Below are 16883 nucleotides of genomic sequence, written 5' to 3' on the forward strand. Positions count from 1 at the left end.
TTGCCCAACCATCATTGTAATAGTTCAAAACATGGATGTTGGAAAATATTAAACTTCATCAGAATGTCAAATTAATATATGTAATTACTGCTTCTTAAAATTTAACATTAGATGATCACAGAGACATTTCATATCAGAGCATTTCCAATAGCAAGATTTATTCATATACAGTACTCATATTTTATATGCAAATGAAATTGGATCTATTAATTCCAAAACATCATTTTTCATTGCATAGGCTCTCCAATATAAAATATATTAATTTTTTTGATATTGAAGTTAAAATAACTTTGGTTTGTTCAGATAAAATGAGTATCTCAATTCCTTATTCTATTCCATCTTTAAAATTTATATATTTTACTGATTTATCAATCCTAGGTTTGCAGGATCACTTTTAACAACTTAGGTAAACTCTGAGGCTGAAAATGTCTCTAGTCCACTGAAATGTCATAAAATGTTCTAAACACTGCCAGTGGATGGTGATGGGAAAATTATATTTGCATGAGAAAAAAGCTCAAAGCACGATTTATTTATTTATAAGAGGATATCTCAATTATCAGTTTGATATAATAATCACAGAAGATATATATGACATTTTAGAGTCAAAATAGTAAAAATAATGAAAAGTTTCATATTTGAATATTTCAAAGAAATAGAAAACAAAACTTATGTTAAAGTGAACATATCCAAATTTTAGTACTAGTATAAGTTAAGATTCAGGAAACAAAAATGCAAATATCAAATAATTTTAAATTACTTTCATGCTGAGACTCTGTATCCTAGGGATAAGTCTTAAATGCTTCCATAGATGAGAAAACCTCTATATATTTTATTTAAATTTTCCCATATTCTATAGGCACAATTTGTGCATTATAGGAATTTGAGCAGATCTACTCTGCAGTAATATGTATAAGAGATGTTGGTGCACATCCTCATCAAAGCAAAATTATAATTAGGTTGGGTCATATATAAAGGCTATTCTCCCTTGAAAAAAAATTAGGAAAGTGACCAAAAAACTGATAAATGAATAAACTTAACTACGCTGTGTCTAGAATTGTATCAATTCTTAGCCTGGTTCCAATATAAAATATATAACTATGAATAGATAGTTTTTCTTAATTAGGGATTTATTCCAAGTGGATTGAAATGTGTAATCAGTCCACTAAGATGGGTTATAGTTAAGTTTGTGCCAATAATTAATAGCTATAATCCAGGCTTTGGCAAATATGAAGAGAGTATTGGGAATTCTTGACTTGTCTTTATAATGCTTTTGAGCACAATTGGTGGCATTGCAGTATGACCCACTTATTTTTAAATACAGTGCCAAGTTATTTATTTATTTTATTCAAATAGTGCTTTTTAATATAAGCTATAAACGGACTTTGGATCTATTGGCAAGCCCTACTTTGGGGTCTTTTTGATAGTTAATCACCAAGTGTTGTTCCTAATGTGATAGAATTGCAGCTTTCTCTTTTTTGTTCTTATTCAAAATCAATACCATTTAGCAAATATTATGCGATCCATATATAGTTAATAAAGCCCATTTCATTTTACTTAACAACTGAAAAAATTACTGGTTGAAATTTATTAGCCAAAACAAAATATCTAATTAATCAGTGAAGTAGGATTGTATAATGTATGATCTTTTCCAGGTTTTGATATAATTGTAATATATGCTTCATTAACTGAAGATAAAACTCCATTTTTGTATGGTTTATAAAATTTAGGAGTAAATATATCAATAAATGTTTTATGCCATTCCACAGGAAATCCATCCAGACCTGGTAGGATCTTGGCAAACCGCTTGAAGTGAAAATAAAAAAGAGATGAAAAAGATGGGGATGATATATATATAGTTCTCCTGAAGATATACATTTTCCATTTTTAAAATATTACTTGGACTTATATAGTAAACTGAAAACTGATCTGATGAAGATACAGAGGGTTTTTTTAGCTAAACTCAACAGTCTGCAATTAGAATTTGAAAGCATGCATAGACCCTGGGATCACCAGTGGCGTGTAGTGGCTCTGCATGCACACAGATGAGGAGACAGCCTTCCAAGCAGTTGAGCAAGCCTTGCCTGGAAGAGGTGCTTTCTGCTAACGCACCTTCCGAATCACCTATTTAAAATGCTTTGCACAGCCCAAATATGTTATTTCTTTTCAAACAGGTATACCAACAAAACTACTACTCTATACTTAATTGTGAAATGATGGTTTAGCGTGTCATAAGGAGTTTCTAGATACCTTTTGTCTGTACTATGAACTTTGCCTTTTCTTTTTCCCATCATCTGATGGCTGCCTTCCCCTTCTCATAGCCTGTTGCTTCAAGTTTTCTGCTTTGCACCTGCTTTCATTGTAAGAACAGAGTTTGCTAACCTTTATATGCATTCTAACAGAACAAAAATTACTCTAATTACACCTGTTTCAATTTTGTTTTGATCTTAAGGTTTTATTAATAGAAATTTATAAATTTTCTGTCTTGTGTATTGTGAACATTTAACCTGATGGAGAATGTGGCTGTGGGAACAAAGAACAATGCAATTTCAAAAGGTGCTTGGAAAGACTTTTATGATGTAGTATGTTTCAGTTCAGCCAAGTTACTCTTCCTACCTGTGATTTAATTATTAAGAGAATCTGAGATACATCTCTGAGATATGGTTGTGCTGATGTCTTCTTTGTGAGTTATAATGAGAAAGTCTCACTTCAGTAGGAAAAAAGAGCATGGGGCAGAACGTTTGGATGGAATGTGAGAATGTAGGCATGTTCCAGCAATTCATGAATGCTTATTGGAGTTTTTCTCTGACATCCACTCAGAATAATCAGTATTTTGAGGAATAGTTAATGTTTGAAATTAGACAGGTGTTGAAAGTACGTTAATATTGTAGAACAGTAAGCATTTTCTGTCCTCTCTGTAAAATAATTACTGTAATATATCTCCGTGCTAGTAGAAATAAGGTTAGCTATATGGAGTAATTGAATGCTTGCATTCCTTTTTCTTAATGAAAGATTACTAGTGATAGAGAAACCTATAAGAATTTTATTCATTTACCTTTTTTCAGTTTTTTACCTTTTTGTATCAGTTTTGAATTTGAAAAATAAAGTTGATCAAGAATTTCATAGATATTTTAGGCCCTTTTTTAAGATATAAAGATTACGTTGCACAATTCTAAAGAGCACTGGACTTGAATTTTTAAAAAAATTCAGGATAGATTTAAAAGTTTAGTTTCTATAAATGGAGGGAATGAATTTGTCATTCTAACCAATGGAAAAGGATTACAGAATAATGTTTCAACTGCATCACAGTATCACCATCTGGAATTGAAATGGTAGAGGCAGAGGGCAGAAATAGGGCTTGATTAGATTTTTCTCTCTCAACATTGCTCCTTCCCTTTATGCTAATGTAGTTTTACACCTATGAAAAAATAGCTTACAATTTGGCATAAATAGTTACATTTTCTTCTTTGGAAACAGTAGTGCTCTGTACAACTATATTGTGTGATCATTAAGCTAATGAGCATTTGGCAAATTTAACAGAGGACGACTTTGTGTAAATCACAAATAGCCAAGGATAACAGTAAATACAAGAATAGCAGATGAATAATTTTTGTATTCTTAGACCCCTTACAGGTACTCTGCTTCTGGACTCCCGGCATGCATGTGCACCAGGAACCCCATTGCTGTAACTGGGGATTAAAAGACAAAGCGCCTCATATAGGTAATCAAATGTGAAGCTATTGACTAGGGAAGAGTGTACCTGAAATTCCTGGACATTTTTTACCCTGTCAAAATGAGCAGTGTACTGCTGTTCATACTTAGATCATTTTGCCCCATAAGTTCTGAAAACTTCAGAAACTCTGTAGTAACTAAATAACAACCTGTTATTAGAACATAACAGTGACACTGTAGTTGCCAAACTTCGTTATATATATTTTCTTTCAGAATCAGAAATGGTTGACGTTGGAACAGAACAGCTGTTGGACAAAGAGTTCCCGAGCGATTCCCTACATTTGACAAGTATGTATTCCATCCAAGTAACAATACCTCTCATTCCTGGCATTCTCCCAAACCACAAAAATGCATATTGGCTGGGATAATGGAAATAATGGCAGAAAAATGTGGAATGGCAGCCTCTTAAGTGAGGGCTCTTTTCCTTACATCTTACTGTTCATTGAGATGTTACAGAGAACAAAGATACACACACACACACACATCTACATATACAGTATCTACATGAGCAGCGGGCTCTACTTACTTGTGTAGTGGTGCGCTCCACACTTATCTTACTGATTCAGATGCCCCCGCGCATGTGCCCTTGCGTTATTTTGCGCATGCGCATGCAGCCAAAATATCACGAGGGGACACTCTTGCGCACGCACTTTTGGTGATGTTTTGCTTCCGTGCATACAAAGAAGCAAAGAAATCACTGAAATCTTGCACGAATAAGCGTCCCCTCGCAGGATTTTGCTTCTCTGCATCTACAGGAAGCAAAAAAAGCCCCACAATTCAGAAAAAATATGGCGCCATCAGCCGGACCATGAATATATACATGAATATGTACGTATGTATGTATGCATGCATGTTTTATATATCCTATTTTTCAAAGTATAAGACACACCTTTTTCCTCCCTAAAAGAGACTGATAATTTGGGTGTGTCTTATACTCTAAATGTAGTCCCCCCCCCCAGCCCTAATTAGCTGCTAAGTATCATCCCAGCTCTTACCTTTCAGGCTCTTTCATTATTTCTCTCTGAGAAGAATGTTTTCCAAGCCCTAAGTCTTTGCAGGGTTTTTTCCATTGCTCTACTTGTTCCGAATGTTTCTTTCCAGGTGCTAATGATGTTCTCAGCTCTTACTGGCTTGCAAGCTCTTTCATTGTTACTCTCTCCAAATAAAGTTTTTTTAAAAGCCCTAACCAGCGGATAAAATAATGTGCTGGCTTACCTTTTTGTTTCTTCCACAGGTATCCAGGCAGACATTCAGCATACACAGAAGCAAGGATATTCTACTCACAGCTTGTCATGTAGACAACAAGGAAGATCTACAGCTTCAGCAGCTGCCAGTGAGAATGCCACTATTTCTATATTGGGTAGTCACCATTTTGTTCCAATAGGGTTTTTGTCTCTTTAAAAATTATAAGATATAGTACATGGGGCAGTAGGGGCACCTGTTCCTGGCTTATGAATGTAGTGTTGGGGAAAACTATAAATTTGCTCCTTTTCTGTGCAGAGGGATAATCATCCTTTTGAACAAGTAGGAGCCATTTTTACCCTGTAGTGATGTCAGAAATTGTTCCACAATTGAAACGCTCAATAAATGACGTGACTTTTTTACATGGTTTACAACTGTTAACAACTGCTCATAGATGACCAGAGCCAAGTGAATTAAAAGTTTCTCAGAGCTTTGTTGTAAGAGATTATCCCAACAATCTCATGTTCTCCTTTCTTTAGTTACTACTAAGGCAATAAATAGAGTAGAATTAAAGAAGTAACATGAAAAAACCATAAGCTGCTATGAGTAAGAATGCAGAAGATAAACATGACCATTTGTGACCTAGGCAAGAATGAGTTAGACAATTATTTGAAATGGTAAATGATTTGTTAGTTTAAGTGGCTGTATTAAGTTGAATGACAGGGCAGGAGAGGGGAAGTAGGCTCTTATCAGCTTGTCATCTCAAGATAGCTCTATGTCCTGTTATATATCCTGAGTGCTTTTCTTTTCGGGTTTCCTGGAATGGTTAGTATCAATCCAAAGGGTTGATAGGACTATCCAAGGATTTGATGTTGTTATTATTTGTAATATTTATAAAAGTAGTATTTATTAAATTTTTTCATACACTGAATGTTTGGATAGTTTGATGAACAGTATGAAATTTCATGCGGGGATAATGAGCAGACAACTTTGGGACCCCTGATTTAGGACACAGCTATTAAGGAAGGTCTTCTCTTTTGGATTGTGGTGCAGGGATTTCTGAGTTTCTTCATAGAGGCAAAAAGGGTATCTGTTGTGCTAATCCTACATTATATACATCCTATTTCATAATGAATGGGGTTTTTTTGTCTAATGCTGTGGTTACCAAATTAAATACATCCAAAGTATTTATTGACTACATTCAAATAATGGACATTGCATTGTAATTTCCATGCTTATTCCTTATTCAGATATGAAATTAAAGCTGTGTTTCCTATTAACCACTGCATTGATATTTGCTGTGGAACAGCTTTTATATATATATATAAAGCTTTTTTTATTTTTTCAAACATACAATACATATATTTTGCATGAAGTATTGTCCAGGTCACATTTGGTAATCATACATAGTTTTTCAATACATAATCAATTCTGCTATCATCTCTGCATCAATTCCAAACTCAAAGTATTATCCATACATATTTCTTTATCTTAACTTATTTTCTTATTACATACATAATTTAATAATCACCCAAATTCCTAATCCCTTATATTAACATCAGTTTAATTACCTTATTTACTGCATACATTTCTCATATTTCTATTCCTCTATATTATTATTTTTATTTATTTATTTATTTATTTTGTCCAATACACAATAATACACAATGAAGGTTATAGAGGATATAGTAGAAAAGAAATACCTCTTAGGAATCTGGAGAGGTCAACTGTGGATAGTCTAAGGGTAAAGTGTTGGGGGTTAGGGGATGATACTACAGAGTCCAGTAATGAGTTCCACGCTTTGACAACCCGATTACTAAAGTCATATTTTTTACAGTCAAGTTTGGAGTGGTTAATTACCACTTCTCTCCATATTTTAATTAATTTATCTCTTTCAAAGTCATGCAAATTTCCTTTTCACGTTCCATTTAATGTTCTATTACTCTAATCAGTATCCATCATCACCCTCAAAGCTTATATCAAAAACCTCTTAGTTTAATTAACAATCCACAATTAAAAATATATCAAGTTCCTCACTCCACCTTTTCTACCAAATCTGTTTTGCCATGAATGGTGCACATGCATGCAAACATAATTCAGGTGCGTCTTATATTCTGAATGCAGCTTTTTTTTTTTAAGCTTCCCCCCCCCAGCCCTAACTAGCTGCTAATGATCTTCCCAGCTCTTACCTTGCACATTCTTTCATTGTTACTGTCCAATGTTTTAATGTTTTCCAAGCTCTAAGTCTTTGCAGAGTTTTTTCATTACTCTAACTTGCTTCAAGTAAGTTTTTTTCCAAACCCTAACCAGGTGCTAATGATGTTCCCAGCTCTTATGGGCTTGCAAGGTTTTTCAAGCCTCTTTCCCCAAATGGAGCTGGGAGGGAAGGAAAAGCCTTGCATGCCCTAACAGTGCTGGGGTGGAATCTCCAGAGATCTGTGAAAGCATGGGCTGCAGAAAGTGAGGAGAAAGGATGAGTTTGTCTGATCTGAAAATCAGCTGGCTGTCGTGTAGTGGAGCTGAGCTGATCAGCAGCCTGCACAGAGGGCTCCGTGTGCCACTTGTGGCACACATGTCATAGGTTCACCATCACAGCCATAACCCTTTCATTTATTCAACTATCCATCATTAACAATATTAATACAATTTTGTTAAGTTTATTAACATGGCCCTTATTTTCTTTCTCTCTTTCCATCTGCCTTTCTTTTTTCATCCATTTTCATTTGGTCCCTCAAAAGTTCCATCTCTTGCAATAGCAATAGCATTTAGACTAATATACCACTTCACAGTGCTTTGCAACCCTCTCTAAGTGGTTTACAGAGAGTAAGCAACTTGCCCCCAACAATCTGGGTCCTCATGTTACCGACCTTGGAAAAGATGGAAGGCTGAGTAAACCTTAAGCCTCCTTCTTCATCTAAATCTCCATTTTGCCAATTTAAGTTTTTTATGCTATATCACTCTAAATTCAGATTTAAGATCCATATAGTCTCGTTTGATTTTATTCAATTTTTATTAAATCCGATTTAAGTAATAGTCCAAAATCTCATTCCAAATTTATTTGTCGTCTGCTGTCATAAAAGAAGAAAGCCTAGGCGAAACAGAACACCCCCTTAAAATTCCTAGCCTTTGCCTCTTTTCTTCTTTCAACCAAGGCCAGCCAGATTCCCTTTCTCTTTTGTAATTCACCAACTATTACACTTGTTGCAATATTTTCTTCTCTCCAGTAGATAGCACTCTGCAATCCACAGTATGCTCCCAGCTGATTGTCAAAAATATCCAATACAGTAATAGATTTAAATCCACAAAACAAAGAATTTTCTCACCAATTTATTCTATTATTTTGATTTCTTAAATTAAAATTTGTGCCCAAAATATAAGAGATCTTCTTTAATGTTTTAGTCTCCATTTCCCCCCCTTTTATTTATATAGTTCCCAGGTGCCAATTAGCTGCTCTTTCGTGCCTTTACTTGTGAGTTGGTCTGTTTCTCATCCAGTTACAGCACTTTATCCTTTTACCGCTCCTGCACCTAAACTTGGTCCGGTTGCCCTAGCTTTGTAGCGGTCATTGAAAAATGGCTGTCGACTGTGCCGCAGATCCAAAGAGCTGTCTCTGAACACTTGAGGAATTTGCCTGCTCCTCTGGGTCATCTGAGACACCTCTCCTTCTTCATCATCCCTTCAGGATAGTTCCAGTCCAAAGACAACCCCCCCCCCCCCCTCCTGAGAGTTAATCAGGCTGGCCTTTCCACAAAGTTCATCAGTGCTTCGTTTTTTCCAGCCTGTCTCGCTGCAGTGCTTCCAGTTTCCTTCTTGGTGTAACATCTTCAGGGTGTGTTAACCAAATCTCTTTCAAGAAGAAGGTCATAAAGATACCAATATAATGTACACATAGCTTACTGGACTATATATTTTAAATTCAGTTCAAAATGTTTCTTTGAACCATATGAATTTGAATGACCTTAGCTGCATTGTTTGAAGTAAACACACTTGCTTTATTGAGTCATACATATGGCATTCATGTTTTTTTGTGTTCCAAAATACTTTTTCAGAATTGGATCAAAAATATTACACCTGTTGCTTAAACAATGTAGCATAATTTCCTCAACATAGGGCCGTCTGTTAGGTTTGTGAATTTATAATAAAATATTTGAGGGTGTTGCCCCAGGGAAGATTACCTTAGTTTCAGAACACTAAAAATACCGATACTTGTTGCTTATTGATTCTTTTTGCTTGCCAACCAATAAATGTTTGGCACTTAAGATTGGAGTGATAGTCTTTCTTTGCTTGTTCAGTGACTATTTATCTTACAAACAGTGACTTGAAAGCTGCTGCAGTATTTTAGTTACCAATGGATTTGGACTGTGGAGCTTTGGGTGCAAAGTACTAAAACTCATTATGCACAGAGGGATGTGTGAATCTCTTGTTGGGGTAATAGAGCTGTACCCAGATGTAAATGTGTTCAGTCATAGCAATGTTGATTGTGCATTCTGTAGATGAGTAAGTAAACAGGAAGAAATTAAAAGCAGTGTCATAGGAGAATCTTGGGGCTGACTTACCAAAGTACCGATATCTCTTGGTCTACTTTTTTTTTAAAATAAAATTTTGTCTATAATAAATTAACCTGACTTCGGAAATTGTTTTTTTTTTCACCAGCTTACTTTTGGTTAACAAATATTATAACTAGAAGGGGTTTTTTTTTAGATCTAAGTCCTTTTTTTTCTCTCCCATCATTGCCTTGATACTTTGAAACCAAACTTTCAAAGAATGCTCTACAAATATCAAGAGGGAGAATAGTGATGAAGAATTCACTGATATGAAAGAATTACTACGCAGTGAAGACCATCTTGAAGATTTTAATATGGTAAGTTGAAAAAACATACCAGGTATGGTAAATTCATCTAAAATATGTAAATATCTGCTGAAGAGCAGAAGACATGTTATGATTGTTAAGTTTGTAGTAAAATTAAAAGTGAATTGGAGAAGTATTTAATATTAAATCTTCTGATGGAGATACATAAATAATTCTTGTTTGGCAACCACAGTTGGGATTAGAAATACAATCAACCGAAAGGTCACTAAGTGGAATTGTGACTATGCTTACAATCTTATTTCAGTTTTCCTTTGCTTTACAGACCTGCAAAGGTGGGGGGTCCCTAAATGCCGGTAGGGAACTGGGGGAGGCTCCTTTCCTTCCCCTTCGCTCATGGGGATCGAGCTGCCGAGCTCCGGTCCTCAGCGAAGCGCAGGCGATGGAGACGCAATTTAGGGGGAGGTCAGTCTGTCAACTAAAGAAAAGCAAAACTGGAGTGCTGTGGACTCTGAGGATGGTGGGGGGGGGGGGGGCGGGTTTCTTCCATCTGGTTTGGGGCGGTGCAATTGTTTAGTTTCCGCAGCGCTGAAAACTCCGCAAGGAGGTTTAGTTACCGGCTCTCCCAGCCTCATTTTCTCTCCCCCCCCCCCATTTCTTTATGGCTCCCTCTCTCACAAGGAATGGTGAGGGGTGGCCAGCTCTCCTACCCTCCTCTCGGCTCTACTCTGTACATTTCCCCTGGAGTAGATCCAAGGGCTGGCATGGAAAAAACAGCAACCCTTCCACGGGGCCATCCTCTCGCAATGAAAACAGCCTTCAGCCTTGCAGCACCGATGGTCTCAAGCGTCCCCCACCAAGCGTCCCTGACCGGACTCCCTTCTCAGGTATAAGAGGTGGAGCTCTCGGGAGCCAGCAAAGGCACCCCCTGTTCTCTGTTGTTAGCCCCAATTCTGGTTGCCAGGTGTCTGAGTGAGAGGGGTGGAGGGGAGACAGTTACCTGAAAGGCAAAGCCATGGTCGATCCGAAGTGAATCAGGGCTCATCTCCGCTCCAGCATGGTCTCTTATTTTTATCATCTCTGGTTTGACTCCGCCTCACCTCCCCAAAAAACCCCCACCAGAAATCCGGATGAAGTGTTATAAAAAGGTCCCCGTGAAATTCTTATTACTGTACTCTGGCCGCTGCAGGGGGAGGGAGGGAGCAAACGGGCCTCAGGAAAAAAGGGGGACCTATCCGTACACATTGAGCAGGTCGTGCGGCCCCCCCCCCCATCTCCTAGCCCACCACCACAGTCTGGGTCGGTCTCTATCCTGCCACTTACTCTGCCCGCAGTGAAAGCCAGAATCCCGTTCGCTGAGGCGGAAGGCTTCCACTTGGGCAAGTTTCCACGCGGTGCCTCTGCATGTGTGGCTGTGGTAACGCCTTGCCGCTTACCTCCCGAAAGTCTCCCCTCCTTCTTTTCAATGGGTCGAGAGCAGTGTTGGCCCCCATCAGCAATGGGGAAGGAGAAACTTTGAGGAGAAATTAAAGTGTCCACTTTAGGAAGAGATCAGCCGCCACGGATCGGCTTTTAATTTAGTTGAAAAACAATCTGCCAAAATGTCTTAGTGGAGAATATGTTTAGTTTTTGAGTCGCTTAGAAAGACGTGGGTTCTGCAGGTAATTGAGGTGCACCTGACTAAAATATAAACTCTGCAATCTGCTCAGTTTCACCAGCTGGATTGATTGGATCCCTTTTTTGACTACCGACACTACACAGGACTGTCCTCTCGCAATGAAAACAGCTTTCATGCCGGCCCTTCCAGCCCACTTTTTCCTCGTTGAGTCAGTTAAGAAGCAGGTGGGGGTCGCTGTTTCTTCCCAGCCAGCGCTTGCATCAACTGCGGGGAAGGCTGTTTTCATTGCAAGAGAATGGTCCCATGGAAGGGTCACTGTTTTTTGCATGCCAGCCCTTGGATCGACTGCGGGGAAAATGTACAGAGTAGGGCCGAGAGGAGGGTTGGAGAGCCGGCCATCCCTTGCCATTCCTTGAAAGAGAGGGAGACATAAAGAAATGGGGGGGGGGGGGGAGAGAGAAAATGAGGATGCTGGGAGAGCTGGTAACTAAACCTCCTTGCAGAGTTTTCAGCGCTGCGGAAACTAAACAATCACACCGCCCCAAACCAGATAGAAGAAACGTGCGCCCCCCGCCATCCTCAGAGCCCGCAGCGCTCTAGTTTTGTTTTTATTTAGTTGATAGACTGACCTCCCCCTAAATCATTTCTCCATCGCCTGCACTTCGCTGAGGACCGGAGCTTAGCAGCTCGATCCCCGTGAGTGAAGGGAGCCTCCCCCTGTTCCCTACCGGCATTCAGGGACCCCCCACCACCACCCAAAAAAAGAGCCAGCCACACTGCCCAAGTGGAGAGCGCTCTGGATTCCTCCCTTGCGGAGTGGACTCCTCACGCGGGCCCTTTTGCCCTTCCTCACAACTTTTCCACTCTCTTCTTCCTCAGCGGTTGGGAGGGAGGCGTTGGGAAGGGTCCGCGGAGATGGAAGGTGGGAGGAATTAAAGCCAGCTGCTCTGGGCACCTTGAAGGGACTCCTCCAGAGGAAGCCTGTGCCAGGCATCGAGTGAGAGCCAGGGAGCCTTCTCTGAGGCGAAAGTGCCGGATTCCCCTTTGCTGCCGCTGCCGAAAACACTTTCAAGGAGGGTGGAAGCCCTGCCGGCTGACAAGCTGCCAGGCATCTTCTGGCACATGCTAATCACCCACGATGCTCCGTCTGAGCAGCCTCTGCTGTGTTTTCCCCTCTCCTCCACCTGCCCCCGAACAAGGATCAGAATGCCGGCGGTCATAAGGCAAAAGGGACAAGTTTGGGGGTTGCACGCATTATACACTTTTACATTGATTCCTATGGGAAACTTTGTTTCATCTTACGAACTTTTTGACTTACGAACTTCGTCAGGGAATGAATTAAGTGTGTAAGACGAGGTATCACTGTACTTTTTAAAATCTTTCATAACATAAATGGTTGCTAAATAAGGCAGATGCTAAAAAACAAGGATTATCTTTTTAAAGGCATACAGTTAACTCATGAATTCAGAATTCATTCAAAACCAAACAAAAAGAAGCCTAGACTAAAGGGAAAGGTGTTATTGATAGTTATTTTCAAATCATAGCCCTTTAGAGGACAAAAATCTTTCATAATTGATAGTACTAAATCATCCTTGGTCTCTGAATAAGGCCTTTTCCCAGAGTAGATGAGCTGAGTTCTAATAGATAAAAGAGATACTTCTCTATCTTTCTGGCAGAATCATTCAGCACATGGTCCCAGAGGTTTCCTTAGAAATTCAAACTGGTGCTAAGGGCTGCAGGGAAAAGAGCAATTAGAAATGCCATCTTACTCCCTTTTCTTGAGTGTCAAAATCTACTTAGTATAAATTTGAATCCTATTTTTTAAAAAATTACAATATGAAAATGTGAATGATTTTGATTTTAAAGATTTTTTATTCTCTTTTTACAAAATTATAAAGTATAATGTTTTTAAATGTTATCCAATAGGTTTCTTCCATGCATGAAGCAAGGTGTGCAGATCCTAGAGATTCTGAAATAAAATCAAATGGCTTTAGAAAGAAGTTGTATTCCAGTGATAGTTCCAGTTCTGAAGGTGCAGCATCAGAAGGTGGAAATGGTTGGACAGATCCTTGTGAAGAGGAGCTTTTCTCTCGAACTCACTTATAAAGTTATAGGATAAAAGGATGGCTTGAAGAATAACATGAGGTGGCAAACTCTTCCAGAAGGCTCGTAACTCAGAAACAAATTGAGTTCTTCCTTCATATAATGGATTCAGAAGTGTATTTATCTTTCTCTTCTTGGTATTTTATTTTTAATAGTGGGATATGTTCTCACTAGAAGCTTTCCCTCCCTCCCTTTTCTCCAAAATATTAGCTCCTTGGCTATTTGGACCTAGAGTAGATTGTGTTGTCAAATCAAGAATGGATGTGCATGTGATTGTCTTAGTAGTATCACTGCTCTTTTGCATCCTAGCTGCAGTTATTTTTATTTTCAACTGCAGCTATATCAGTACAGTATTACTATCCCACTAGCATTGCAGTGTCTACAACTATTCAGAGATTTTATCTTTTAGCACATTTAGGCTTTTAAGATTTGGGAGATAAATACTTAACGCTGTAATCTATCAGTGCCTTTCTGAATGTGAGAGGAAAGCATGTGTGGCTTGTCCTGTCTTTTAAGATCTTATAACTTGGGAGTAGAAATACTAGGGCTGTGCTTTAGAGACTTTCAGAAACTGTACTTTCAATTCTAGGATCTCTTCTCCTAATGCATAGAAACAGAGATGGAACAATTGTTTGTACCTTCTTGCTAACTAAAAAAGCTGCTCATTTTTGCCAGGAGGAGGAGGAAGAAAAATGATCATTCCCTCTTTTCCCCTCTTGTTTTCAGGGCTTAGTATTTCTTCTTTTTTCAGGACTAAGTGTTGAAAAGTAGATGATTCAACAAGTGACACTACAGCCTGAACCAAGCACACTTACTTCATACTTGTAAGTGTACTTACGATTGCATTGTCAGGAAATTATGGAACAGTGAACTTTGTAATGAGCTTCATATAGTTGGCCTGAACAACAAAAGAAATCTTAAGAGTCAATGTTTAATATTTTTATGCAGAGGATTAGTATATCACTCAGAATAAATCCAATGGCTCCTGCAGTTAGCTACTACTATAACTGTAATTTAGTAACATTTGTAGCTAACCTTGTGTCCTGAGAGAATGTTAGGAGTAAGTTGTGTGTTGTGGGAGGGAGTGGGAACATGATTTACATGTGTGATTGCAGTAGTGACTGTTGCTTTATGTGACCTGCTCTTTAATGTTTATTTTAACATAGTCAATGCATCTGTCAAAATGTAACTGTGCAAGACTATCAACTCCCTGTGCTACTAATGTATTATGCAAATCATAAGAGTCAGGAGGAGCAATATTGGTTTATACCATTTCATAGTTTTAAATTTTTAAAACTATATAATAGCATGTTTAAGACACCAGAAAGAACAGAAAGTTTACTGTTGACTTGAAAATGATAAGCCATTAATTTTAATAGGCAAGTAACTCTTTAACAATTAGTTCTTTGAAATGGTAAGCTGAACTGGCTTTAAATTTTTATTCTGTGCTAGTGAGCTTAATTGAATTGAATGAAGTTTTTGCCTTGTCTTAATTGATAGTACAAGACTTAAGATCTAGAGTTTCAACTCCTTGTACGGGTTGTATATCATCCTTTCAGTTGAAACTTCAACTCCATTGGCTTGGTTTGTACCTTCCAGGGAAATGTCATTAATAACATTAATAATGGCTTTTTAAGCTACTTTATTTTAGCATCCATACTACAAATCTTTACAGTGTTTTTTTTCTTTATTTGAAATTTTGGATATGTGTTTAAATATTTACTTTCTTCTGGAGCTTCCTTTGAAATGTTATATAGGCACATGCACTAAGGATATTATTGTCAGTATGAAAGCAAAAAGAACAAAACTGATAAATCCTAGTGATTAATGCAAAGTATTGTTAGAATTATGAAAAGCCAAATGGGAATATTTGGGGAAGAAAGAACCCACACTTCAAAAATTAAGCTTATTTGGACTTTCACCTTGGTGAAAGGATGGTTCATTTTGTTATGATTCAATATTCTAACACCTTTGAACAACATGTATGTCACATGTGTGGGCAATAACAAATAATATTTATTTGTTTCATAACTGAATGGGTAAAATTCTGAAGCTTTCCAGTGAGAAAGTGGATGTGTGAGTTCGTGTTTCGTTTTCTGCAAGGATAATTTAAAAGTGGAAATGCTGAAATGCCCTGTGGTATGAAGCACATTGCATAACCATAGCACTGAGGTATCAGTTTTTCATTCCTGGGCTGAACTTGTTTCTACCTTTTTGCTTCAAGTGGTGTATTGTTCTGATTTCACATACATCAGAGTAACTGAATTTGTTTTTCTGTGGAGTTACTTAACACCAAATAAAAATAAAATAAAAGAATAATTAAATTGTGTTGTCTTTGTTCAATATATAAAATTCCTTCTTAAATAGAATAGACAACTTTTTATAGTACAGCAAACGACAATTTTATGGACCACTTTTAGTTGCCTTTAGGTTAAAAAGATAAAATGTTTATTTTTGGTTTCTCAACACCTCCCTAATTTTTAAATTTATTTTAATTGTTTTTAAAATCATAATAAAAAAACAGTAAACACAAAAATAATAATAGAAATGCATACATTGTCAAAACAGAAATGACACAAAATGCTTTGAAAAATGATAGTTTTTTCTTTTTTGTCACATTTTTTTCACTTTTTAAAACATTTTCTTCTTTTCTTAGTACTGTATATATATTTCTCTCATCCAAAACTTTTTATTTGGATAACTGTGTAATATATGTCCATTTAACTCATTTGTATAACAAAATAACATCAGTTGTACAGTTAACTCTGCAAGTTATGTAAATTGATGCAAGTATTATAAATCACATCAGTTAAATTCATTTTTAACAAACAATCTTTACCCCAAACTGGTTGGTAAAATCAAACTTTTGCTACAGTTCAGTGATGGCTAACTTTTTTGTTGTCGTGTGCCAAAAGCGTTTGCATGACAGCGCACACACATGGACATCCATAATGAAAAGCGGCATACAAATCTAATAAATTATTATTATTATTATTATTATGCACTCCGTCCCATGCATGCATGCAACCCCCATGTGTGCCTCGCCTCCGCATATGCAACCTCTCTCCACCTCTGGACATGCATGTGATCCCCCCGTGAACATGTATGCACCCCTGACATCTCCCACCCCCACACATGCATGCATTTGTTCACCGAAAGCTTCCCAGCACAGCATCCAACAAAGAATGCCTTCTATTGAAGCAGAAACTCTGATTTTTAAGCCTTGTTCAATCACACCTCCCAGCCTCACGTCTCTTCCATTGAACAGTGTTGATACTCCACACCCGATTTGCAACAATCCTTTGCCTTTATGCTGCCTGGAAGTGACATCACACCTCAAAGAGGCTAAGGCAGAGGCTAAGGCTATAAGCTAATATCTTTACTATGTAACTCCTCTTGCCTTCTGAGCAATCTTCTATAGCGAGGGTCAATCCACTAATATTC

At 37.7% G+C, this 16883-nt stretch overlaps 1 protein-coding gene across 6 annotated transcripts in view; it reads left to right on the forward strand.

The window, feature by feature from the left end:
- The window catches only part of KIAA0232 (KIAA0232 ortholog), a 76956-nt gene extending 61201 nt beyond the window's left edge, over window positions 1–15755 (forward strand). For 4 of the 6 annotated variants that reach the window (XM_070746967.1, XM_070746971.1, XM_070746970.1 and 1 more), the window contains 5 exons: window positions 3620–3718; window positions 3943–4017; window positions 4964–5089; window positions 9675–9772; window positions 13263–15755. In XM_070746967.1, the coding sequence (XP_070603068.1) occupies window positions 3620–3718; window positions 3943–4017; window positions 4964–5089; window positions 9675–9772; window positions 13263–13442 (578 nt within the window). In that variant the 3' untranslated portion in view covers window positions 13443–15755. Of the gene's footprint in view, window positions 1–1766; window positions 2172–3619; window positions 3719–3942; window positions 4018–4963; window positions 5090–9674; window positions 9773–13262 lie in introns of all 6 variants that reach the window. The other 2 variants (XR_011558659.1, XM_070746969.1) reach the window with 2 other exon arrangements.
- The last annotated feature ends 1128 nt before the right edge of the window (window positions 15756–16883 follow it).

The sequence above is a fragment of the Erythrolamprus reginae genome, chromosome 3 (genome assembly GCF_031021105.1).
Source record: "Erythrolamprus reginae isolate rEryReg1 chromosome 3, rEryReg1.hap1, whole genome shotgun sequence".
NCBI lineage: Eukaryota > Metazoa > Chordata > Lepidosauria > Squamata > Dipsadidae > Erythrolamprus > Erythrolamprus reginae.